Source organism: Pezoporus occidentalis, unplaced genomic scaffold (genome assembly GCF_034315485.1).
Source record: "Pezoporus occidentalis ecotype Australia unplaced genomic scaffold, CSIRO_AGI_Poc_V1 ctg8, whole genome shotgun sequence".
Lineage (NCBI taxonomy): Eukaryota > Metazoa > Chordata > Aves > Psittaciformes > Psittacidae > Pezoporus > Pezoporus occidentalis.
The window spans coordinates 4,956,346-4,980,265 of record NW_026916158.1 but is presented as its reverse complement, the minus strand read 5'-3'; the positions used below and the strand labels follow the sequence as shown (position 1 = coordinate 4,980,265).

At 44.8% G+C, this 23,920-nt stretch overlaps 1 protein-coding gene and 1 long non-coding RNA gene across 2 annotated transcripts; both read left to right on the top strand.

Moving 5' to 3' along the window:
• Positions 1-1,052: 1,052 nt before the first annotated feature.
• CCNL1 (cyclin L1) lies at positions 1,053-14,373 on the top strand. Its single transcript, XM_062603065.1, has 11 exons — positions 1,053-1,403; positions 1,595-1,669; positions 1,925-2,034; positions 8,218-8,338; positions 8,737-8,801; positions 10,124-10,223; positions 10,361-10,465; positions 10,695-10,836; positions 12,184-12,295; positions 12,455-12,553; positions 13,589-14,373. Exons 1-11 carry the CDS (start codon positions 1,137-1,139, stop codon positions 13,938-13,940), a joined length of 1,548 nt encoding a protein of 515 aa, XP_062459049.1. The 5' UTR covers positions 1,053-1,136; the 3' UTR covers positions 13,941-14,373.
• A 1,688-nt stretch (positions 14,374-16,061) lies between these two features.
• On the top strand, positions 16,062-20,246 carry LOC134155667 (uncharacterized). Its single transcript, XR_009961669.1, has 2 exons — positions 16,062-16,774; positions 18,528-20,246. It is a non-coding gene; the product is annotated as an uncharacterized LOC134155667 (long non-coding RNA).
• Positions 20,247-23,920: the final 3,674 nt, after the last annotated feature.

Below are 23,920 nucleotides of genomic sequence, written 5' to 3'. Positions count from 1 at the left end.
TGCATGGCACAGCTGTCATCAGAAATCAGTGGAGCTACTGTGCAGCCTTACATGATGTAACTCGAACATGCTAGTTTGTAAAAATAATCCATTTCTAGTAAGTAAAACTCAGCATACCAAGTATTGCTCACAGCCCAAGGAGTCCCTGATCCTGTGTGTTGTAGAGTGAGCAGCAAATAAGGGAAAAGCCACCAGAATTGGCTTGGCCAGCTGTCACCCTGAACAGTGTGTTCTGCGGGGCTGGGGACTCCAACATCCTCAGGTGACATGAGACAAACACGAGGTGATGCAGTGGATGGGGAGGGTGCTTGTTCAGTGTGGGTCTTATCCCCAGCATTTTACCATCTGTTCACATACAATGATTTAACCCGCAGTAGCTGTTCTAACCTTTTTCTATTAAATGAAGGGTAACTTTGCTGGAGGACTTCCTGTCCGGGAACAAACAGCCCACCCTCTGTCAGTATTGCGCCACAGCCACCCTGTTTTATTTTCTTACTCAATTTTACAGAATTCCCCCCGCCCCGTGTGATATGCCGCAGGTGCCAAAGGCCATATTGCAGCTCCAGGGCATGAGCCGGGGAATAAGTACGGTCTTTAAAACGCAGCTTAACCAGCCCTATTTCCATTGCTTCGGCTGCCGTGAAGCGTGCAGTGCAGGTCCTTTACACTGCTGAAACCCTTCCGCAGTGGGAAATGCTGTTTAACACAAAGTGAATAAACTCCGCCAGCCGCCCGCTCCATCCCCAGCGCAGTCATAGCCGAGGCAGCCGCTTCCTCCCCACGGAGGGCGTACAGGCCCATGCGCGGCCTCACGTCTCCCTCCCTGGCCAAAGGAGATCTGCAGGCCCAGGCCCAGGCCCGTGCCCGTGCCCGTGCCCGTGCCCCAGCCCCAGCCCCAGCCCCAGCCCCGGGAGCAGCGCTCTCTCCGTTCCGCCGCCGCCGATCGGAGCGACGGGAACTGGGTGGCTCCGGCAGGCGAGGGGGAGGGGGAGGGGAACAGCCGCGCGTTGGGGCGGGGCAGGAGGACTTTTTTTTCCCGTCGTGCTTCGCGCAGGCGCCATTGTGCACTGCGTCAGAGCGCCGGGCCGCGCTAGTCTGTGCGTGGCTGGCGGCCGGTGCGGACGCGCTCCGCCATCATGGCCTCAACGGCCGCACACCCGGGCCCTCCTGCCGCCGCTGCAGCAGCTGCCGCCCCGCCGGCTCCCACCGCGCCTGGCATCCTTATCGGTGACCGGCTCTACTCGGAAGTGTCGCTCACCATCGATCATTCGCTTATCCCCGAGGAGCGCCTCTCTCCCACTCCCTCGATGCAGGACGGCCTGGACTTGCAGTGTGAGACCGACCTGCGCATCCTGGGGTGCGAGCTCATCCAGGCGGCCGGCATCCTTCTCCGCCTGCCGCAGGTAGGTGTGCGCCCCGCGGCTTTCCCGGGGCAGGAGGGGAGCAAGGGCCGGCGCCGCCATTGTGGTGCGGCGGGAAGGGCGTGTGTGGCGGCTGCGCGGGGGGGTGGTGGCGCCAGCTGGTGCCTGACACAAAATGGCGGCGGTTGGGCCCGGTAACTGACTCCTGCGCCTTCTCCGTTTTGCGTTCATAGGTGGCGATGGCGACGGGGCAGGTGCTGTTTCATCGGTTCTTCTATTCCAAGTCCTTTGTCAAGCACAGCTTCGAGGTGAGCGCGGCACAGACTAGCGGGGAAGTGGGGAGGGTGGGGTAAGGGAGAAGGGAAAAAGGAGGGGAGGAAGGAGGAGGAGAGCCCTGGGCCCTGTGCTGAGCGACTAGAGGATTTGGCCAGCCACACGCCGAACAGGCTGCTCTCCTCGAGCTTTCAGGCCACGGTTTTGTTTTTTTTGTTTTTGAAGTTGTGCAGTTCTGCTCTTAATGGGATTAAACATAATTTTCTTACGAAAACTGATTTTATTTTCAGATTGTTGCCATGGCCTGCATCAATCTAGCATCCAAGATAGAAGAGGCACCTCGTCGTATAAGGGACGTGATCAATGTGTTCCATCATTTACGTCAGTTAAGAGCAAAAAGGTAAGATTAGCTTCGTTATGAATATAGCCATCTGTTGTCACTAATGTATGCTGCAATTTTCAGTTTACAGTGTCTTTCCAGGCTAAGTTCAACGACCTAAAACTGAGAAGGGAGTGCTCATTGGCTTCTGTGTAGGCAGTACAGTTCAATGCTGATGTTGTCTACTGTTAGTGTTGTTTACTAGGTAGATCCGCTTTCGTTACTTACACAGCTACAAGACATGAGCATCGGTTCTAGGTCCGTGGTTGTAGTTTTAGGTCCTTTAGCTAACTGTTTTTTGATGCCTTGTAGTCTTGGGAAGGTAGTATTAGGTATGAGTAACCAGTTAGTGGGTTGCTGTATGTTTTCTAGACTTTTAGCTGTGTTCAGTAGTCTTAATATTTTTCTCTTGTTAGTATGTAGTCATCCGGATGTTGTCATGGTGCCAATAATGTATCAGTTCATGAAAGAGGAAAGCTTAGTTTTTCCTACTTATTACAGCATTGCTTATTAAAAAAAGGAGTTTTTGGAAAGTATTAGGAAAGAAAAAAAAGGTATGGTTTGGCCTACAGTTTTTGCAGCTTTTAATGCTACCATGTCAACAGCTAGCATGTAATTGAGTCTCGGAAGCTGAAGGCATCTTTAATTGCAAAAAGTAAGATTGTGGATTTTTTTTTTATGGTACTGAGTGCTTGTGTCAGTGGAGTGTAAGCTTACCTGATCGGTGTGCAGATCTGGATAATTGCCTGCTGAATTGTTAGAGCTGGTCTCAGTTGTGAGTGCCTAATACTGCTTTTTTTGTGTGTGTAAAGCGACGTGTTTTCATGTATGAAGCAAGTTAACATGACATATTGGCAGGAACAAGGAATGGTTAAGGCAAGGAGTTTCCTAAGTTGCTATTGAACCTGTCATGCAGCAGTATTAGAGTGTGCGATTGGAGACATCAGCTGTAATGAAGTAGCTTTACTTTTTATGGTTGGCTGCTTAAAGCATAAGGTAATCCATGATTACACAGAGGATTTTGTTTTTAGCTATATTCTTAAATTCACTTTTATTTTTCAGCTCTGAATCACCAGGTTACAGCAGGAATGTGAACTTTAGTGTTGTGTAACCATTTCTGAGGAGCAGAGTAGAAATCTGTTAGGGAAGCCAGCTTTTTCTTGGTGTCTTTATCCTGGTTATGCTTCTGTTGAATCTAAAACTTTTGCCTTGTGCTTGTTTTCCTAGTTAGTTTTAGATTAAAACAAGAATGATTTGGTGTTACGCTTTGGCATTTAGCTTTGTTCTCTCTTTTTATTTAAAGTTGTTATCCCTGATGGCCCTGTGAGAATTACGTGAAGTTATGCTGAACGTGAATTTGGTATTGTTACTGCAGTTATAAGAGTGTCTGGTTATTATTGAATTATTGAGCTGGTTCAGTGGTTTGTAACGTTTTGGCCTTGATCCAGGCAGTTAAGGTTAATTAATCATATGCAGTGCTTTTCTTTGCAGTGAGAATACCAATTAGTTGTTTCTTTGTGGTGTGTGAAGGATCAGTGGAACTGAACTTAACCTGTGAACTTGAATCTTTCCAGCTAGCCTGTTCCAAATCAGAATGTCACTTGTGCATGTTACATGGTGTCTAAAATGCATCATGTCAAGAGAAATCGTGCACTTCTACCCATTATTTTCTGGAGAAATGGGTATTGCTCTGAGATTCTGAGTGAATCTGCATGAAATCAATCTTAAAAATATTAAAGTCTGACATTCAGACTTGCTTTTTCTTTTAAACAGGATGTAAACATTTTTCTGTACTTTTTACAAGATTGCAGTTATATAATTTGTACACGTTATTAACTTCAACTCTTTTTTCCCTTGCAACCGACTATACAGCGACCAGCTACATTTACCAAAGCCTGGGTGATGTGGAGTGGTACATAAAGATGAAGCTGTCGTCATGGCAACAGTGAGTGAAGTATCGAAAATCCCCAAGGAGAAGCCAGTGCTCTGAGAATAGGTCACTGGAATCGGGGGACAAACAGGTTGGCCGCTGGTGAACCATTTGGAAGAACTCCTGTATCTTGTTATAAGCTTTTTTCTTTGCTGTCCAGGTTTTTAGAATACTAGCTTAATTTTTTTTTTTTATTTGAAGCTAACACTTAGGCTCTAGCTAGTTTCTCACACACAACCCAGAACTGAAACTATCAGTTAGGCTGCTGTACTTTTCTTTTCACTTGTAGTCTAGCTTCTCTGTTAACTGAAGCTCTTAACCTGCACATGAAGTCTGAGTAGTTTGAGTAGGCTTGTTTTCTCTCTTACAGTTTTGGGTTCTGAGTTCTACTTCTGGCTCTGTATAATTGCAGTTTGAATTCATGCCTTCACATGGATAGAGAAGACTTGAATTTGTAAAGATATTTTTATATAAATTGCAATGTAAGCAGTCCCTTACATGTATGTGTTTGCAGAACTGGGAATGGCATTGGAATTGTCTTTCTGTAAGACCTGTAGTGAACTGAGTTACTGCTAGGTGGTATTTCTAATGCTGAGAAGTAAGAAAAAGCTTAAAAAGTGTTTTGGACAAGCATATTTCCTTTTGGATCTTTCACGAGCATATGTCATACAGTATTGCATGTAAAAATATTTTTGTGCATGGAGAAAAGCTCGTATTATGAAAATCCTGCTTTTTAAACAATTGTGTCCTGAAACATCTGTGTTCTGAACGAAGTGCAACTGTTGTTTGACATGTAGAATGTAGTTTGAAGTTGATTTAATTTAACTTAAATGTGCCTTAAAGCTGTAGAAAGTCCCTGTGAGACTGGAACCAAATATGACTCCTGTCATTGTGTAATCTCACAAATGTTGGTTTGAGATGCTCAGTCAGCTGTTCTTCTGTTGCAGCAAACAGATTCATGCAGTTGGGTTGGAAGTAGCCTGTGTTAATCATACACACTACTTAATGGTCTTCAAATTGTTCTATAAATCTGCAGTGCTTGTATTTACAATGTTGGAGACAAATATAGAACTTGGTTTCTTCTGTGTTACTGGCTGGCGTAAGAGAGGATCTGGTCTTTGAAATGAGATGCTGCTGTTACACTGTACTTGTCAGAAGTACTCTGCGTTATGAGCAAAACTACATGCAAGGCACATTTCCTCTAAAGCATTAGGCATTCCAAAGACACCAAATCTTAATATTACATCAAATGAAGCTGTAGCTTCAGAACTTAGGTCTCTTTTGTCAGGTATGTGTAATTGGTTTATTGTTGCAAACACATTATAATGTGTGTTAATCTTTTGAGTTGTTAAACAATCTCTAAATCCCAATGAAGTTTGCAACTTCAGGTGTTAGACTGACTGGCTCTGTGAGCTCTCTGTTCAAAAGTCTTGCCTGGAGCTTTAGTGCTGATCTGTAAGAACAGATTCAAAGCAAGAATATATACTGCTACTTGGCTGCAAAGGGCTTGAAGCTTGTATCTTATATATAATCTTAAAAATTATTTTTCTCTGCTTTGCTACTTAGACCTAACATGATTGCTACTTGGACTGAGAACAAAGTGCAGCAAATGCAGTAGCAAAGTTCCTCTTTTTTTCTCAATAGAAAATTAAGTTTTCCAATGGGAAATCTCTGAAACTTCCAACTTCTAAATGATTACGTGTGCCACCACTTTGGGAGTTTATGGCAAAAGTACTCGGTAAATCTTAATACAGTGGGGAGCCTGATTTTGCTGGTAATGAGGAGCAAAATAAAGTCTTCTGCAGATTTTTATTTTTGTGTAAGTTGATAAAAAGCTGCATTTGTTTGAAATACTGTCTATATAAACTAGTGATTTTCATGGCTTCCTTACGTCTGTAGATACTTAGAACTTGTGTGTCGTAAGTGACCAGCTAACATGGGACAACAGAGTAAAGCACACTTCTGAGTGTCATTCTTTCTTACTGCTTTGCTGTTGAACATGTCTAACCAAAGTTATGAACTGTTTGTGCAGTAAGGCTCAGTCTTTTCTGTTGCTCTTCAAGCTACCTGTGTTTTCATAATACCCACTTACATAGATTTCAGAGAATGTAAAGACACATGGAAGATACTCTGTCAGGTTATTGGATGATCCTGTGCAGTCATGTTGTCCCAGTGGTGTTGTTTTTTGGGTTTTGGTTTGTTGGTTTGGTTTTTTTTCAAGACTGGAAGCCATAGCTGCCCTGTTTCATCCAAGGTTTGTTGCCTTTGGTGACGTGTTATGTTAGCAGGATAAGCTGAGCCTGGATACATAAACTTGCTCTGGATGATCCCTTACAGATCCTGTTAACGCCAGTGGTCTCTTGGTAAAATTGTGTAAAGCAACATTGGAAGAAATGTTACTATAAAACCCAGTTAGTTGAAATCAATTGGAAGTGAATCAGAAGAACTCCAGCTTGGCTCTTCTAGTCTCCCGCTCTAGAGCTCTGTGTTCAAACAGCACTTGTAGTGCTGGAGTGATAAGGTAAAATTAAAACTTGGTTGAGAGGCTACCATAAAGAAGCTTTAAAGATTACTCTTTGCCAGTTTATGGAAAAGATCTGCAGAAGCAAACAAACAAAAACCCCTGTATTCTGAGTGGGTTATATTTAGAGTAGCTGAAATCACAAACTTTGCAAGCTTAGCCTGATGAGCAAGAGTAACACTTAACCAAAGAAGTTATTTTCATGTAATTTAGAAAAACACTTTGGTTGGTTCTGGCTTTGTTTTGTTTTTTTGTTTTGTTTTTTTTTAGGAGACAGGAGCAGTGAGGCTTGTACTTGAATGGTAGGTTCTTCCTGGCACCAAGAAAATTCAGTAGTTCACATCAGACCCCTTGGGAAGAGGAGAGGGAGCTCACATTTCAGGTGCATGGCTATAAAACATGATGCTTTTGTTAGTGAAGTGACTAGCTTGTTATCCTTTGGCCGGTGGTAATGAGCATCCTTCCAGGTGACTGCAGGAGCCAGCATGAATTGTGGATTATTGAAGTTGGGAAGCTGTCCACCTAGGCTTGTAATAAAATGGACCCTTTCTTCCTGGGGTGGAAACCTGGGGGGCTTTGAGTGAGCTTTTTTATACTATGTGTGACCTAGCACGGGAGAGAAGTGTGATCCACTTGTGGAACTTACATTGATTCAAAAAAGACAAGTTAGTAGTGAAACAGTGTGTCTGATAAAACAGATACACTGTGCTGTTTTTTTCTTAATCCATTTTGAATTTTTTTTCCTTTTGAAGGTAATGTGAAATAAATTTGTCACCAGTGCTTGGGGTGTACTAGGTTTATCATGTAAACAAACTGTGGTTTATTAGTGTGTAACTGGTCACAAAAACATTCTTCTGCATTGGAAAATGTGTGGAATGTGAGGCATACTACAAATAGAGGGAAAAGCCAGTTTGACTCTAGGAGGAAGTGGATTAAAATGCACAGTGTGGAATGTTGAAAGGTCAAGTCTAAGCATGGACAAAGAAAAGAATACAGCATGGAGTGTGACACTTGTGTGTAAAGCATAGAATGGTTAAAATTTAAAAAAAAGGCTTTGAAGAGTTCAGGTGTTGATCTGGAAGGAACTGGGACTTAATAGTGCTACACTTTGAAATCTTTGTGAAATGAGCTCTTGGTTTGCAAAAGCAAGTAGCACAAGTGACATACCTACTGGTTAAGGGGTGCAGCATTCAGAGTCACAGGCAGATCTGCCACCATTTCAGAGGTTAAATTCCTTTCTTTACTAGGCTTCTTGTAGATCACAGAAGCAGGGCTATCTTCTCAGGAGATAGGAATAATCATCCAGTGTGTAGGGAACTGCAGTTTATAAGGCACAAGCTTGCTACTTTTAATGTCAGAAAAACAACCCAACTTGTTCTAGCTTTTGCTTCAAAGTGCTACCTAGGAAAGGTAGTTGTATCACACTCCTTTTTCACCTCTGTCATGAAGTGCAAAGGCTCTTTGAGATCTTCACTGTAAAGTTGACTTTGTTCCAACAGCTGGACCAGAACAGTTGGCATACACAATAGCCGAAGATTTATTTTTTATTTTTTTTTTTTATTCTTTGGCCATCTAATCTGTAGGTACTCAAAAGCAGGATCTAAACTTGGACAGCACAAGATTAATGCTTAAACTTGCTTGCAGGAGTTGAAAACAGGTTTCTGTTGCCATTAGTTGGTTGGAAGGGAAAACAGAGATGACACTGGTTTTGGATATGCAAAACAGTTTTGATTTTATTTCTTGCAAACTATAGGACTCCAAGCCCCCTGATACTTGATCAGAACTACATAAACACCAAAAATCAAGTAATCAAAGCAGAAAGAAGGGTACTGAAGGAGTTGGGATTTTGTGTTCATGTCAAGCATCCACATAAGGTGAGTTCTCAAAAATAATATAATTTTAAATATTTTTCTACTTTGATGGTCTCATTGTGAGCTGTGGAGCAAGAAATGCAGGTGTAAAAAAAATGACCTGATTTCTTTATTTCTTAGTCGTTACGTTGAATGCTTATGCAAGAGTGCTTGGGCAAATAGTCATTGGCTTTGGTAGAATTTGTTTCCTTGGGAAGTGTTGAAGGTGGCTGGTTTTGAAAATCATAAAAAAGTAGTAAGATTAAGAATTGCATGGACATGATTGGATGACATATGAGATTACAGTGTACTTCGAAAAGGAGGAGACACAGTTGTTTTGGAATACTGTTTGATTATACTGTTGCTTTATATACTAAAACTGAGTTTTGCGTTTTTTTTTTTTTCTTCCCCTTATTCCTCAGATCATTGTTATGTATTTACAAGTCTTAGAATGTGAGCGTAACCAAACCCTGGTACAGACAGCCTGGTAAGTTACTTTCCATTCTTTTCCCAGCCAGGAAAATAGTAGCAGAAAAAACAAGCCTGATGATCCATATCCAAAGCAATGATATGTAAGTTACTACACAAATCTATGCTTTTAAAATATTTTAGTGCTTGTTTCTGCTTACTATTTTCATGGCTTGATTCCAACATCATAATGGAGAACTCAATTTAACTTTGTTCTTTTTTCTACTCTTTAATTAAAGGGTAGTCCATGATGGTAAGTCATAGAGCTCTGTCCTCTGCACCTCAGCCCATGACCTGGGGATGGCCTGTTTGGCTGCCCTTCTCTCCAGCCAACCCAGTGCAAGCTCTCATCCGAGGTTCACTGAAGTGGTCCATATCCATCGGGCAGCATCTTCTAGTTCTGTCTGGGTGTCAAAAGGATTTGTATATTTGTTTTAGAAGTAACTTTTAAAAATGTTTCTAAATGTTTTTATTGCCTAGCTACTGTATGCTGTAGTGTATTTAAAGGACATATCGGGTAGAATTCTGCCAGCGTTTAGTTGATTTAGCATTTGACTAAACTTGAGTTAAAAAAGAAAATTGCAGTGCATGCAGCATGTTTACTTAGAAGCCATGCTGGGCATGGTTTTCTGTAGAGTCAATACTTACTGACTGCTGTTCCTTTCTTTCCTGTAGCACAGTAATTTAGAAACTGATGGAGGTCTTTGCTGTTTAAATGTCTCTCTTGGCATGTATTGCTTGGTAGTGCCACCATGGTGAAAGAACAGTAGCTTAGTGAAGTGGGAAACCCATTACTAACTTGCAGGCTTTTTTTCCAACACTCAGGGAGCAAATTGGATGCTTTTCTCTGGATGAAGTTAATGTGACTTGAGGCACTTGTAGGATTGAAATGCAATGTTTTATGAACTTTATAGGTTGCATCTAGCCTTTGGAAAATGGTAGGTTAAAAATATGCCATGCTTTTGTGCTTGCATTTGAATTTTAAACATACTGATTTTTAAATACAAGAACATTGATGTTGAAAGCAAACAGCTGGACAGATGAAAAGTACTGTATTAGATTGTTAATTTGGTGGACACTTCACAGCGTAACCTACCTAGGAAGTAGCCATGACATACTATTACTTGCATTGGGGTTTCAAAACAATGGCAGTGGTGCACAATTTGTTACGGAAGTAACAAATGTAAGCATCAAGTACAATAGTTCAAAAGAAACCAAGTAACAGAAAAAATAATAAAGTCAATTGAGTCTCCAGTATTGATATCCTTGTTATCCTCTAAATGAAAAGATATAAACTGGAGATCCAACCTTTCATAATTATTTTGTTTTGTTTTGTTGTAGGAATTACATGAATGACAGCCTTCGAACAAATGTGTTTGTTCGCTTTCAGCCAGAGACTATAGCATGTGCTTGTATTTATCTTGCTGCTAGAGCTCTGCAGGTGAGTCTTCACCTGTCTTTAGTTAGCATTGCCTTTGATTGCAAGTAACCTCGTTTCAGGAAAATTCATGAAAATACTGAAAACAGAAGTGTGGTCTGTAATCTCTATTGCTAAGGTTTTGGTTGTGTTATTTTCAGATTCCACTACCTACCCGTCCTCACTGGTTCTTGCTCTTTGGCACCACAGAAGAGGAGATTCAGGAGATATGCTTAACAACTCTTAAGCTCTATACCAGAAAGAAGGTAACTTTGAGATGTTTGTTTTTCCTATTGAATAATCAGTGCAGCTTGGGCTGTCTCATGGCTGTCAAAGCATGTTGGAAAGGCTGCTCCTGTAAGGGGAGTATTAGAACAAATTATGGTAGTTACATTACTGGACATATGATTAAAAGATAATTGAGTATTTTTCACAAATGAGATGGAAATATGACTTGTATTAGTTCAGCTTCTTACCACATTGTTACTTCAACAGCCCAATTATGAATTTCTGGATAAAGAAGTAGAAAAGAGAAAAATGGCGCTACAGGAAGCTAAACTAAAGGCAAAAGGTTTAAATCCAGATGGAACTCCAGCACTGTCAACACTGGGTGGCTTTTCTCCTGCGTCAAAACCATGTAAGTATATGTTTTTAACAGAAACTTGCGTAATACTATTTGGTAGGTCTTCTAAATATGCATCACAGGGTGTTCAGGGGAGAGGGGGAGGAAGGCTTGCTTCTTGAGCTGTCAAAACAATTCATGTGTTCTCACACAACAAATTATAAAACAGTTTCAGTACCTTGAAACAGCAGATAGGAGGGGAGAAGGATGTTATACTCCATTCCTCCATGGATGGGAGAGGGATATATTAATAAGCACCCGTAAGATAATTATGAAAATGTCCAGACCCAGGAGTATATTATATATTACTGTGTTGTGAAGAGACCTTCTAGATTTAATCTGTGAGGAGGGATGTCACAATAGGCTTTCTGGTTCCTTTTGCAGCATCTGTCTCTGAAAACACTTGTCTAGTGTTTTAAGTGCAGTGAAAGAAGACAGCTTGTCAGGAAATAGAGAAGGGAAAGTCATGGTGCCATCTTGGTATTAGCGGGAACATGTTGTTGCAATGTGTATCTTGAACCAGCCAATAAATCTGAGCTCTGTTGATAAAGAACAGTTTTGCCTTGGTGCTTTTACCTCTTAAAATCCTATTGCTCTGTAAACCACCTATGAAATTTGAAGGCTGCTGTGAGCACTGGTCCAGTGATGGTGTGTAAAGTAGAAGGCACAGGCTCTTGTTTGTTTATATGGCCTTTTCAGGAGCTTATTCTGAATGTATTCTGAGAAAAAGTAGTATTTGTAGCAGTTACTTCTCCTTAAGAACAGTACACCTGAGTTTCCAGAGATCTTTAAGCTGGGAAGTACAGATTTCTCACTAGACAGTGAGAGCTTCTTATTTCTATGAAAAGGGGGCCTAGGTTAGAAAAGGTAGAATGAAAGCAGGACCTATGGTGGGATTCTAGAAGGCTTCTTGGTAGCTGACAAAGTGAGGGAAAGCTGGCAGAATTCCGCGTTTCTGTAGTTCTGTATTAAACCTCCAGTCCCTACTGAGTGAGGAAGCTGTGGTTTAAGTCCTGATGCTGCACCTCTGTCGTGCTGTCAGCAAGTATCAGTCTTGCATAGTAGCCCTTCCATTGCAAGGTTAGTCCATCTCTGGGCTTCATCAGCTGTCTTGGCTTGAAGATCAGTGTTCTTCCTCCCCACCCTCTGGCAGTTTGCTTTAAATGATGATTCTCCCTGCAAGTGCTGTATTCCAGTGTTCTCTTCAATGATGTGCTACAAATGGAAAAATGAAGTGAAATAGTGGCTCTTGTGTTCCTATTTACGTTTTGTGCAAATATTGTTAAAGTCGTATAAAGGATACGGTTTGTTTATGACAAAGTCTGTGAAACAAGTACCTAATTTTGAACTTAAATTCCTTAGCTTCCCCAAGAGAAGAAAAAGCTCAAGACAAGAGTCCAGTATCTCTCAATACCAAAACTCTTAAAAAAGATCCAGAAGAGAGGCAGCAAGCTTCAAAGAGCCCTTACAATGGGTAGGTAAAAATCTCTTCCTGATTAAAAGAATACTTCTGTAAAAACTGGTTCTTCAACAGAAGTACAGTTGAAGTTGAAATAGCTCTACTTCTGAGCTATTTAATGGAAGCAATGAGTACCTCAGCAATGTAACCCTATTTAATTCCCTCCACCTCAAGCTTGAGAAAAGAAAGCAAGAGAAGTAGAAGCAGCAGAAGCGCCAGTCGATCTCGGTCAAGAACAAAGTCACGGTCTCGATCTCACACTCCTAGGCGGCAGTGAGTAGTAGTGCATTTTTGTTTGGTTGGTTGGGGTTGCAGGGAAGGGGTAGGGGGTTTGGGAGTTGGTGTCCTTTTTTTGTCATGTTTAGTTCTCTGGGTAGGGGGTTTGGGAGTTGGTGTCCTTTTTTTGTCATGTTTAGTTCTTTGGGACATCTCAGCAGGGCTCTTCACTTCCAAGAGGTAGGATCACTCCAGGTAGCTTGTAGATGCCTGGCACAAGTTTCTGAGTGCTGGCCAGCAAAAGTTGGGAGACTTGGGTTGGGCTTTTTAGGCTCTTGATTCTTAACATGGAACAGTTTTGTTGGTAGCTGTGCTGTTAATAGTTCAAGCTGTAAAAGCTTTGCTGTAAAATGGAAGCTTCAGGCTGTGCAAACTGCACATGAGTCTGTGGTGGAGTGAGGGTTAGGTAGTTTTACCCTGTTTTATGAACTTCACAAGGAATTTGTTATAAATTAAAACAAGTTTCTTGGAACTTGGTCCACCTTGAAGTAGTGAGAAGTGCCATAGGAGACAGTTTCATGTCTCACAGCTTTCTTCCAAATGAACCAGAGAACATGACTTCTGTCGGTGCTGCAAGATGTACTGTCTGGGCTCTTCAGTGCACTGCCTGTTTTCTGTGACTGGGGAAAGGGCAGAATTCTGCAGTGTGATGCAGCAGTAGCTACTAGCTTTATGTAGGTACTTTTAAAGAATCTTGAGGCTGACTTCCAAACTGGAAGCTGCCAGCTTGTATCTTGAGCTGTTCCCCTAAGTATTGCTGACTGCCAGATCACTGAAGGAAAAAGGCAATAACCAGTTTCCAGTCTGGCACTGAGGGAAAATTCTTGACAAGGAGGAACGGTTGTGAAAGGTGACGCATTCTGGGTTTGGGTTTGGCTTAGGGTCTTTTATTTTCAAAGGAACTTCATTCAAAGGCATGTTCTGAGGTGCTCACTGTCATTCATCACTTAATGATTATATTTCTCCCTGTGGGAGAAAGTAATTCTCTTCTGTGTGGAAGGCACGTTTTAACTTTGAGTGCTTTTCTGTAAGCTACAATAACAGGCGGAGCCTGTCTGGGACATACAGCTCAAGATCGAGAAGCAGGTCCCGCAGCCACAGCGGCAGCCCTCGCCGACACCACAATCATGGCTCACCGCACCTGAAGACCACCAAACACAGCAGGGAGGAGCTGAAGAGTGCAAATAGACACGGTCACAAAAGGAAAAAGTCCCGTTCGCGTTCGCAGAGCAAATCCAGGGATCATTCTGACACTGCCAAGAAGCACCGGCATGAGCGGGGACACCACAGAGAGCGGCGTGAGAGATCCCGCTCCTTTGAGAGGTCCCACAAGGGCAAGCACCACAGTGGCGGCCGGTCAGGACACAGCAGGCATAGGCGCTGAAGTTAGCCCCTGCACCCTCTCCTAGCTAGGCCTGTATATAATAACATAGCAGTGGACTCTCTGAGAGCAAAGGAACTGATTAGCATTTGATTAATTTAAACCCAATATCTAATTTTCTAAAACATGTAGAAGGCTCTTTTTTGGGAAAGAAACTTACCAACTTTTGCACATTAAAACCTTAGCAGTATCAAATTGGTGGAAAACAAGGATCAAGTTAAATTGTATGTACTAGAGTTGTGTATTGTTTATTGATATGAGAACTGGAGAATGGATCTGTAAAAAACATACCTTATTTTTATACAAGTCAATTGCAGACACTTATATTTAAGTATAGTTATTTGTTTAAATGATGGTGGATACTTTCTTACACTGGTTTTAGTCTGCATGTGTTAAAAGATTTTTACAAGAAATAAAATATAAAGCTTTTTTTGTACTGCCTGTTAGACATCAAATACATTGACACTAAATTCTCTTAACTGCCATCACTTGGACCATTGTGCATGAATTGGGCATGTGGGGGGTTGATGGGCTTTCATTGCAAGTGAAAGACTTGGAAAGCTCTAGAAAATTGTGTTCTTCCCTGGGGAGGCGTTGGGAAGCCGAGTCCACTTCTGCAGCAGTTGGAATAAGAGAGCAGGGATGCCTGGAAAGTTAAACTGCTCCCTGTCTGCTGCGTCTGACCTGCTGTGGATGGGTTGCTCATGCCACAGGCAGGGACACCTTCCACTAGATCAGGTTGCTCAAAGCCCTTTCCAACTGGGCCTTGAACACTGCCAGGGATGGGGCAGCCACAGCTTCTCTGTGTGACTTGTGCCAGTGTCTCAGTGTCCTCACAGGGAGGAACTTCCTACTATCTGATGTAAGTCTACCCTGTGTCAGTTTAAAACCATTCCTCTTGTCCTCTCACTGCATGCCCTTGTGAAAAGCCTTTCTCCATAACTCATGTAGGCCCCTTTAGGCACTCTTAAGGTCTTCCCAGGTCCTTCTCTCTCTAGGCTAACAGCCCCAGCTCCCTTAGCTTGTCTCCATAGGAGAGGTGCTTGCAGCCATGGCCCTCCAGACCTTCTCCAACAGGTCCACATCATTCTTATGTTTCAGGCCCCAGAACTAGATGCATCACTCGCTGCAGGTGCGATCTCATGAAAGCAGGGTAGAGGGGCAGAATCCTTTCTCTTGGCCTGCTGTCTGCACTCCTTTTGATACAGCCCAGGATGTAGTTGGCTTTCTGGGATGCAAGCGCACAGTGCAGGGTCATGTTGTGCTTCTTTGTCAAAAACCCCCAAGTCCTCCTCAGACTTCAAATGCAGCATAAAAGAAGCTTTGTTCCCCCAAAATGCTGCTCAGAATTGCACTGGTCTGTCTCAGGGTGGCCTGGCTGGGTACCTCCACCCATAGCACAGCAGAGGGCCAAGCCTGAGGGCCAAACAAGCTGGTGAGATGTCTGGTACCCTGTGCTGCAGAAGAAGTACCAGTCTTTGGCCACATGTTCAGCAGGTCCTAAAAGGGAAAAAAAAATTGTGGTTAAGCAAAAGCTTTACTGAAACTGGTGCATTCTCATAAGCAGCTGCCCAGCATCCTGCGAGGCCCCATCTGTATCTGTTCTCTAGAAATACAAAAAGTATCTTTCTGAAAAGCGGGAAGAAAGAAATGTCTTCCTCTGAGTCTTGGTTACCTCTCGGGTTTTAAAATCTGCAATTCGTTGTTTCATGTGTTTGCTGCTTTCAGGAAAATACTGTTTGTTGCCATGGAACCTTAAGTAGCTTTTTTTCCCTAGATATGAGTAATTTACACAGTCTAAGGCAGCAGTAAAAACCCACTTGCGAAGTAGCAGCGCAACTGACTCAGGCTCTGTTGAACGTCAGGCGTTTGTGCATCACAGTGAGCCATGAAGAGGACTCACTCAGCCTCTGTGTTTGTGTTTCTGCATGACTGCTAATAACCCCTCTGTGTGTCCAGCACCCCTCGCTCCAAAGCTGAAGTTAACTTCCATGTAAAGCTGGAACATCTGGTGATGGTGAATGTCTAGATGCCATCTGCTGCATCTTAACCTGGTGGGCTTGCTGTTCTAACCCTTATGCTATAGGTCGAGTGGAAGGTCCACTCAGGTTGCTCAAAGCCCCGTCCAGCCTGGCCTTGAACACTGCCAGGGATGAGGCAGGCACAGCTTCTCTGGGCAACCTGTGCCAGTGCCTCACCACCCTTACAGGAAAGAATTTCATCCTACTTACCTTAACTCTCCCCTCTGTCAGGTTAAAGCCATTCTTGTCCTCTCCCTACATGCCCTTGTAAAAATTCTCTCTCCAGCTTTCTTGTCAGCCCCTTTAGGTACTGGAAGGCTAATTGGAATGCAGTGTCTTTCCTGGCTTGTGCTGTACCACAGTACAGTACCTGTTTCCCTTTGCCCCATCCCTGTGCTTGTTCTCTCACCAGCACTGATGAAATATCAGGATGCCAAAGAAACCAGTGGCAGAGCGTGCAGATAACATGCAATGAAAGATATTTTAGTACTTCCTCTGCATCTTCCCAGTATTTTCAGCAATGTGGTCCCTGGGGCACAGGCATCACGGCAGGCAGGAAGGTTGCTCAGGCTGCACTGTTGAACCCAGATGGCCACAGGCAAACATTTGCTTAATGCTGACAGAGCAGACACCATCCTTGGCAGATGGCAGCTGAGGCGAAGCAGGAACAGGATCTATGGATCGCCCCAAGCCACAGCCCTGCACCTCAGATGCATCCAGAAAAACATTGCTCTAACAGCAAATGTCTGTGAAAGCCTCGAGCTGCCCAGTGTGATCGGCAACCCTAAGTGAAAGGAGACCATGGGAGGCTCCTCGGTAAGCAAAGCAGGAACTTGGCAGGTAGGAGCTCAGGGATGGTGGTGACACCTTCCAGTGTCCAGGACCAAGCATGGCATCTTAGTGCCTGCCCTTGCTGCAGCGTGCTGCAGTGGGGACAGCTTCCTGGGAAGTACAGGTACTCCTGCGTCACCTGATGCTGCAGCCACTGTTAGAAATACTGCGACAAAAATAGGTTGCTGCCACTGAACTTTGAAGATCTGAGACCACTAAAGAGGCCCACAGGAACTGGTGGGAAATATTCCAGCTGACTGGTTCTCCTGGGATGTGGGGAGTTGGGCTGGGTTGCTCAGAATTGTTTTGCCTCAAAAAATTATTTTGTCGAAATGTTTTTACTAAGTTTTCAACAAAATTATGCAAATGAGTAAACTCCAGCTGTTGTGACTGTTCTTCACTTTCACCTGTGGCACAGACCTTGGAAGGATGTGCGTGGACCAAAAGCTTTGGATGGTTTGGGAAGAAAAACCTAGTGAACAATGAAAGCATATTCGTGATGGAAGTTGGCCCAATAAGTACCCATCAGGGCTTCAGCCTCCCCCAAACCTACAGGTTAGTGGCAGCGGGCACGGCAGTGCGCCTTGTGCGTTGCTGTTAATGACAGCAGAAGGGACCCTTTTGAGGAAATCCTTCCATGGTCCCTGCTCCTGCTAGGAAATGTTTGTCGAATTGTGATTTCACATCAGCCCCTGTCATGAGCCACCAAGACTACGGCTCTTCTCCCTGGGCTCCTTGTTGCTCCCCGCCTCCAAAGCACAAGCTTGCTGATGGCAAGCTCTTTGGGGCAGGAAATGAACCTGCTACAGCCGCTGCCTGCCCTGCGCTGCCCTCCCCTCTCTGCCGTGGGGCTGATGGGCATCCTCACAGTGCTCGGGTGTTGTTGCAGAGGAGCACTGGCAGTTACGGCCCTCTTAGGAAAAAACACTTGTGTAAAGGAAACAGCTTTCCACTCCCATCTCCTGCCTGGCCACAGCCCAGCGGGGCATTTAGAAAAGTTAAAATTAGCAGCTCTTTGCCCTGAACAAGAGCAGTTTTTATATTCCAGTGGAAGGGAAAAAGTTGCACGAATTACCGTTTTGTCCCAGGGCAGAGGATTCCTCTTCCCAGGTTTGCTGGAGAGGACCAGGGCTCACACACAGCCTGCAGCATGCTCCTGCTTGGCGCTGCTCCCTAAAGCCCCCCACGGCAGCTCTGCCTCCCCCAGGCCTGTGGTGCGCCCTTGGGCTCCCAGGGCCGCTGCCGTCTGCTCCCGCTGCCGTTCTGGGTTTTATTCTGTAGGTGGAAGTATTGCAAAGCGGACACGAGTATCCCGTTGTGTGCACACATGCACGGGTTCTGCTGGAGCCTGGCTTGAGCTGCCGTGCTGCTGAACACACCAAACCCAACCAGAGGAAGAGGAGAGGATGAGTGCCCTGAGCTCGGCGGGTGGTGCAGGCAGAGCAGCCCCATCATAAAGGGACAAACAGACAGAAGAGCACCTGACTTCAAGCTGAGCCACCGATGGTGGGCAGCCTTGGCAGAGGGCATCAAGCACCAGATGTGTCAGATACTGCGGTATCAGCCAGGCTAAAGTCAGTGTAAAAGCATCTGCTTGGCACCTGCACCCAGCTCCCTGGGGCCGTGCAGGTGTCCCTGTGCAGGGGCGTGTGTTATTGAGCACAGAAGGAGACTTTAAGAAACATTAGCAGGTAACTAAAATGTTTCCCAAATAATATAAATATCCACTCCCAAACAGTGTCTCCAAGCAGCTGGTCACAGCAGGACCACAGGCTTCCCAAGGGGACCAGGGGAACTTCACTGGTCACGTCGCAGTGGCATCAGGATGCTATTACCAGCAAAGGTTTGTGCTGGAAATGCCAACAGCCTCAGTCAGCAGGTAAAGCAGGGAGCGAGGAGTGGGCGTTGTGTGCTCCCCCCAGTACCCAGCCAGCATGGAGTGAGCCACGTTGCCCTCTGAATGCTGGATGAGAACAGTCTAAGTTACGTTTGCCCTTATGCAACCCTGACCTGTCTGTTCTGAAAGTATCTGGCATTCATTGGGTGCATGTTGCAGAGCGCAGCTCACCTTGAATGCACATGCAGGCAGCAGATGAAGTCTGATGGGAATTACAGGTGTGCTGGGATGGGAGCCGGCATCCCCAAGGTGAGGGATTTCACATTGGCTTGACCAAATAACACCTTTAGTTTTAACGCTTATGGCAAGAACAGGGCCAAGGCCAAGTGCCCAGTCCTGCTCCTCCAGGCACTGTGCAGTCTCTTGAAGCCTCCAGAGTCCCTCGGCTGTGGATGGGGCTGCACAGGGGGCTGTGCAAGGCTGTGTGTGTCTGAGCTCGCCACTACTTCTGTTTCACGATAATCAATTTGTCATCAAGTTTCAATTTGAAATCACACCGCACACATCACTGCTTTGTTCAGGCAGCCTCCACAATCACATCACAAACACAGGCACATAAGCAGCGACCCTTGAGGCTGATGGAGTCACTGCAGTCAGAATTAATTACTGTGCAAACAGAGCGATACAATGAGAGGCTGCGTGTGAGATCTGATTAATGTGTTAGTACCAAATATCAGAGGAGAACATTGGCTGCTTAAGCCAAGACACGTCCCATCGCTGCGCTCAGTTCACCCGTGCTGTGGGCCAGCCCGGGGCTCCAGCCTTCCTGCAGCTCCAGGATTTGTCCACACAGCTCCTGCTCATCCCAGCCAAAGTTTTTCCCCAGACACCCAGGTGAGACTGGGGAACCTGGGGGGGAAAGGGGATGAGCTGATGGCAGCAAGCCTGGAGACCTATGCAGAGCGCAAGGAGCAAGTCCCTTTGCTTTGATGTTAAAAAAAAAAAACAATTCACATGTGTGGGCTCTTTGCTGATTACTTGTGAAAGCAAAATACATCTGCAGGAGTGAAGGTAATTGGTGAGCAAGGGAAACAGTCTGAACTCATCAGCTAATGGGAAGATAAAATTTATACCCATTTGAACAGTGTGCAGCCTGTGAGCCTGCTTTATGGGCTGTGCCACTTCAGATATGCCTAGCTTTAAGCCTACTGGTTTTTTTTTTAATTTGCAGGGTGAAAACATATACAACTGCAATTTCAGCCTTTGCCCCTCAGGTCAAAATTGTTCACTCAGCCAGCTAAAGAGTCAGGCTTGGAGGGAGCCAAATAACCTAAGTGCACTTGCACAGAGGGAGGTGAGGGTACAGGGACAGCAGCCTGGAGGGGATGCCAACCTGAGCATCCTGCTTCAAACAGCAGCGTGAAACGCTCCAAAGTGCTGTAAGTGAGTATCGATCAAAGAAACCATATTTACCCACCAAATATTGCACAGCCACTGTGTAAATATCAGAAGGGATTGACCAAGGCAGAATTATTAGACCGATACCAGTGTTCCTTCTGACAGCAGCAATATCCAAGTGAAAAACAATCATGTAATAATTAAATTCTCCTGTCTCCTGTGCTTTTTTGTGCTCTTACAAATCCTGATGCTGAAGGGTTTCTTTGCTGCAGCAGCTGTCTGCATAAATGGAGCAAAGGCTGCGCCCATTTGCCAAACCAGAGAGTTGATTCTGTTGAGGTAGTGCATGCAGCCAAATGGCACATTGGTTAAGGAACCAAAAGGGGAAATCAATGGCAAAAGGATCTTAAACCAAGTGAATCTACTTAAGGGCTTACACAGATTCCAATACACCCGTTCAGTGAAGTGGTGCATCCTTCTAAAATACCTACGTGGCCCCGGAACCTCAGGTCTTTATTGATATAACCAGGAGGTAGGTACCCAAATGCCTTTCACAGCCAGTCTTAGGTCCCATCTTAAAATGATTTAGAGGCTGAGAAGCTGAATTCTTGCTCAAAGCCCACAGGCTTTTATATGCCGCAATACCTCCAAAAAAATCCAAACCCTTACACATCTTACGCCAATTGGCGATGTTTCAACATTTACCCTTCTCATGCTGAGAAGACACCTGGCCTGACAGCACACGTGAGGCTGTATAGAACTGAAGGAGAATAAAGGGGGGGGGGGGGGGGAAGGACTCAAGCTATCACAGGAGTCCTTTTCAAGAGAATAAAATACCTGCTCCCCGGGCAAAGAGCATCCTCCTGCCTCCCTCTGCTTCCCTATGGGCACCTCTCTGGGAGCTCTGAGCCCAGGGGGGCAAGCCCAGCCCCAAACAAGCACTCACAGTATTTCTTATTTTCATCTGTAGTGATTTCATAAATGAGTTGGACACTGCAGGATTATAGCACAGTAGTTTGCCACAAGTAGAAACCACAAGCAGCAACAAACAGAGATGTTATCTCTAACATATGGTTCTTATTTGAGGAAATATGTCTGGTTACATTAATTGACACAACACGGCTCTGGGCTGTTTTTTGTTTTATAACTCCTCGTGGGTTCCCCTAGCAACAGCAAAGCCAGCAACACGGATACCAGTGCTGAAAACACAACGGCAGGACCCAAACCCTTTCCCTCTGCCCCGTGCATGTCTTCAACAGCCAAGGAAAGTGCTGGCAGCAGATGCTGGCAGGCATTGAGGAGCTGTGCTAGGCACCAGGACAGACTCAGAGTAAGATCTCGGAGGCCACAGCCCCCCTTGCTCGTGTGCAGGGAGTACAGGTGACCAGTGTCCTGTTTTCAAGAGAATGGAAGAAGCTGCTGGGATGTTGAAAGCTTTTCAAAACAAGGGTTGGATACTGAAATGCAGAGAGGCGGCTGGAGGGACTGCAGCTGCCTGGGAGTGCTCCCAGATGGACATGAGTAACTTGAGTCCTCCTTGATGCCAAGCACTGGATGCTTCCAGCAGCCTCAAAATGTGCCAGTCTGCAGCTCTTGGTACTTGGTGAGCACCTCTGGCGTTGTAGTGTTTCAGGAAGAGGAGGACACCAAAATACCTTTCAGGATCTGGGCTGAAAGCGATGAATTCCTTTGCATGTAAGTCCTGGTGGCTGGTAAGGGTGAGAGTTCAGCTCCTACATGGATGCCCTCCTCCACAGGTGACTTCACAAGCATCACGGCTACCTTTCAGTAGCATGACATTCCCCAGCATCCCATCTTCCCAGGCCAAAAGTCTGCAGACTATGGCAGGGATGCTCAGTGCTGTGCCAGCTGGGTTACTAACAGGTTGTGTCTTGAGATCAGCTGTAGCCTTAAAATATCCCAGAGCAATTAGTCATATTTGGATACAGGCCTGTAGCACTTCAGTATCTGAAGAGAAAGTGGGAGTTCTGCTCACCACGAATTGGGCAGACCTTTCGGCTTGGCTGGCTGCAGTTGAGGCTTCTTAATCCATGTTTACATGCCAAAATAAAGTGACTTGATTTCCCCCAAAGCCAAGCAGTTATAGCTTCCACGGATTTCATTGAGCTCTGTAGTGAATACAGTTCCGAAAACCAGTGACTTCCATGTAGGTACCTAAACAAGGATCTGGGAGTGTAACTTTTAAACAGTTTTGGTTCATGTGTTGCAAGGCAGGGTGGGTTACTAATAAATACTCTGATATTAAGGGAATAATTTCTCACCTGAACCCCTACCCTCTGCTGCAAGCAGAGATGGGCACAGGAGGTTGGAATACCCTTCTTGATAATGAGGTTATGCCAGGAGAGGACAGGGTGACACAGCAACTGGGTGAGTAGGGCTGGGGTGGTTGTAAGTAAAATTATCATTATGTAGAAAAATATGAAACAGAAACGTGTGTTAATCTGATGCAAGCAATGTAAATGATGTGAGCAATTCCATGGCAACAAAATGAAAGCAAAGAAACGAGAAAGTACCTTGTGGGCATCCTCATCCCAGGACAATCCAGGTTCAGTGAATACTGAAATGCTTGTCTTGATGGGGGGACAGAAGCACAGCACCAGTGGCTGTTGCACCTCACCCAGCATGGAGAGAAGGCAGGTTCCTACAGCTTCCAGCTTTTCAAATGGAAATTTCTAGTTCCTCACCCTCCAGCCTGAGTTACATGAAATGAAACGGTGTGGAGTGAGCAAACTTGGAGAGTCTTCTGAGGAAAGATGATCTCTCCAGGCGCAGTCCTCTTCGTCAAGCCCCCAGGGGAGCAACTTGAGTAATACAGTGTTCCTCAGATCAAATGCTTTCACATTACTTCTTGCCTCATCCTTATCTACATTTCTGGGAAAATAACATGGACTTTCAGCCTATATATTGAATGTTTTCATCTTGCAAGGCTAAAACCAGGTTGTAGACTCCAAGCACATCCTCAACTAGAAGATTTCTGAGTTCATCAGGGTAATGAAAGGGGATGGAAAAGCACCAGCACTACACCAGTCAGTAAGTAATCCATGTGATCCACATGATTACAAGGGCTAGCACAACTTCATGATGTCTTCAACCTAATCCCATTTTCTCACCACGTTGCACCAGGAGGCTGGTAAATGATGCCAATACACTGGATTGCCCTTCAGGCTCTCCTTTCCACATGTAGAGACTTGTCAGACACAAAGACAAAGTCAGGTGGAAAGAAGAGAACAAAACCCCTTGTTTTAACTGGGGGATGCTGTTTTCCAAGCCCTGACTCATCTGATTGACCTCACATTCATCCAGCCGTGGGACTGAAGAGCTCATATACAATTGATGAACACCATAGCAGATGAGCTCCCTTTGCACGATGTCCTGGAGGCTGCATAGCTGAAGCGATGGCAGATGAATAAATAGCAGGATGTCCTTTCAACGGCAGAGCCCATCAGCTGGGAAGCCTTCTGTCATTCCTGGCCTCAGCCTCTCGAAGTGACTGGAGACGAACAGCACAACAGCACACAAAGAGAGACACCAAGCAGGTAAGTCAGCCTCAGTTATGTGGCATGAGAGAGCACCCAGGCCATTGAACAAGGACACATGTGTGTGTCTGAGGAATGTTTGAACATGCTTTGTATTGCAGGAGAATTGGGTGCAAATACAAATTATTTAATGCCACACTAAATCCTAGGGAACCCAATTTGCAAAGTGACCTGATATCAGACTCCTTTGTTGTGTGGGTTAGCAGGCAATCTGCATCTGCTTGTCACACAGCTTGGCCAAGATGGAGTTTGGAAGGTTTAAGATAGGGAATGTGCAACAAGAAATGTGGGAGGCTGGTGTCAGCAATGTGACTGAAGTGTTCTTTATGTCCGAGTTGT

Excerpts from the sequence above, each read along its gene's own strand:
- CCNL1 (XM_062603065.1), top strand. The coding sequence starts at position 1,137 with ATGGCCTCAACGGCCGCACACCCGGGCCCTCCTGCCGCCGCTGCAGCA. Across the intron at positions 1,670-1,924 it reads TTGTCAAGCACAGCTTCGAG|ATTGTTGCCATGGCCTGCAT; the intron begins GTGAGCGCGGCA and ends TTTTATTTTCAG. Across the intron at positions 12,296-12,454 it reads TCAAAGAGCCCTTACAATGG|CTTGAGAAAAGAAAGCAAGA; the intron begins GTAGGTAAAAAT and ends CTCCACCTCAAG.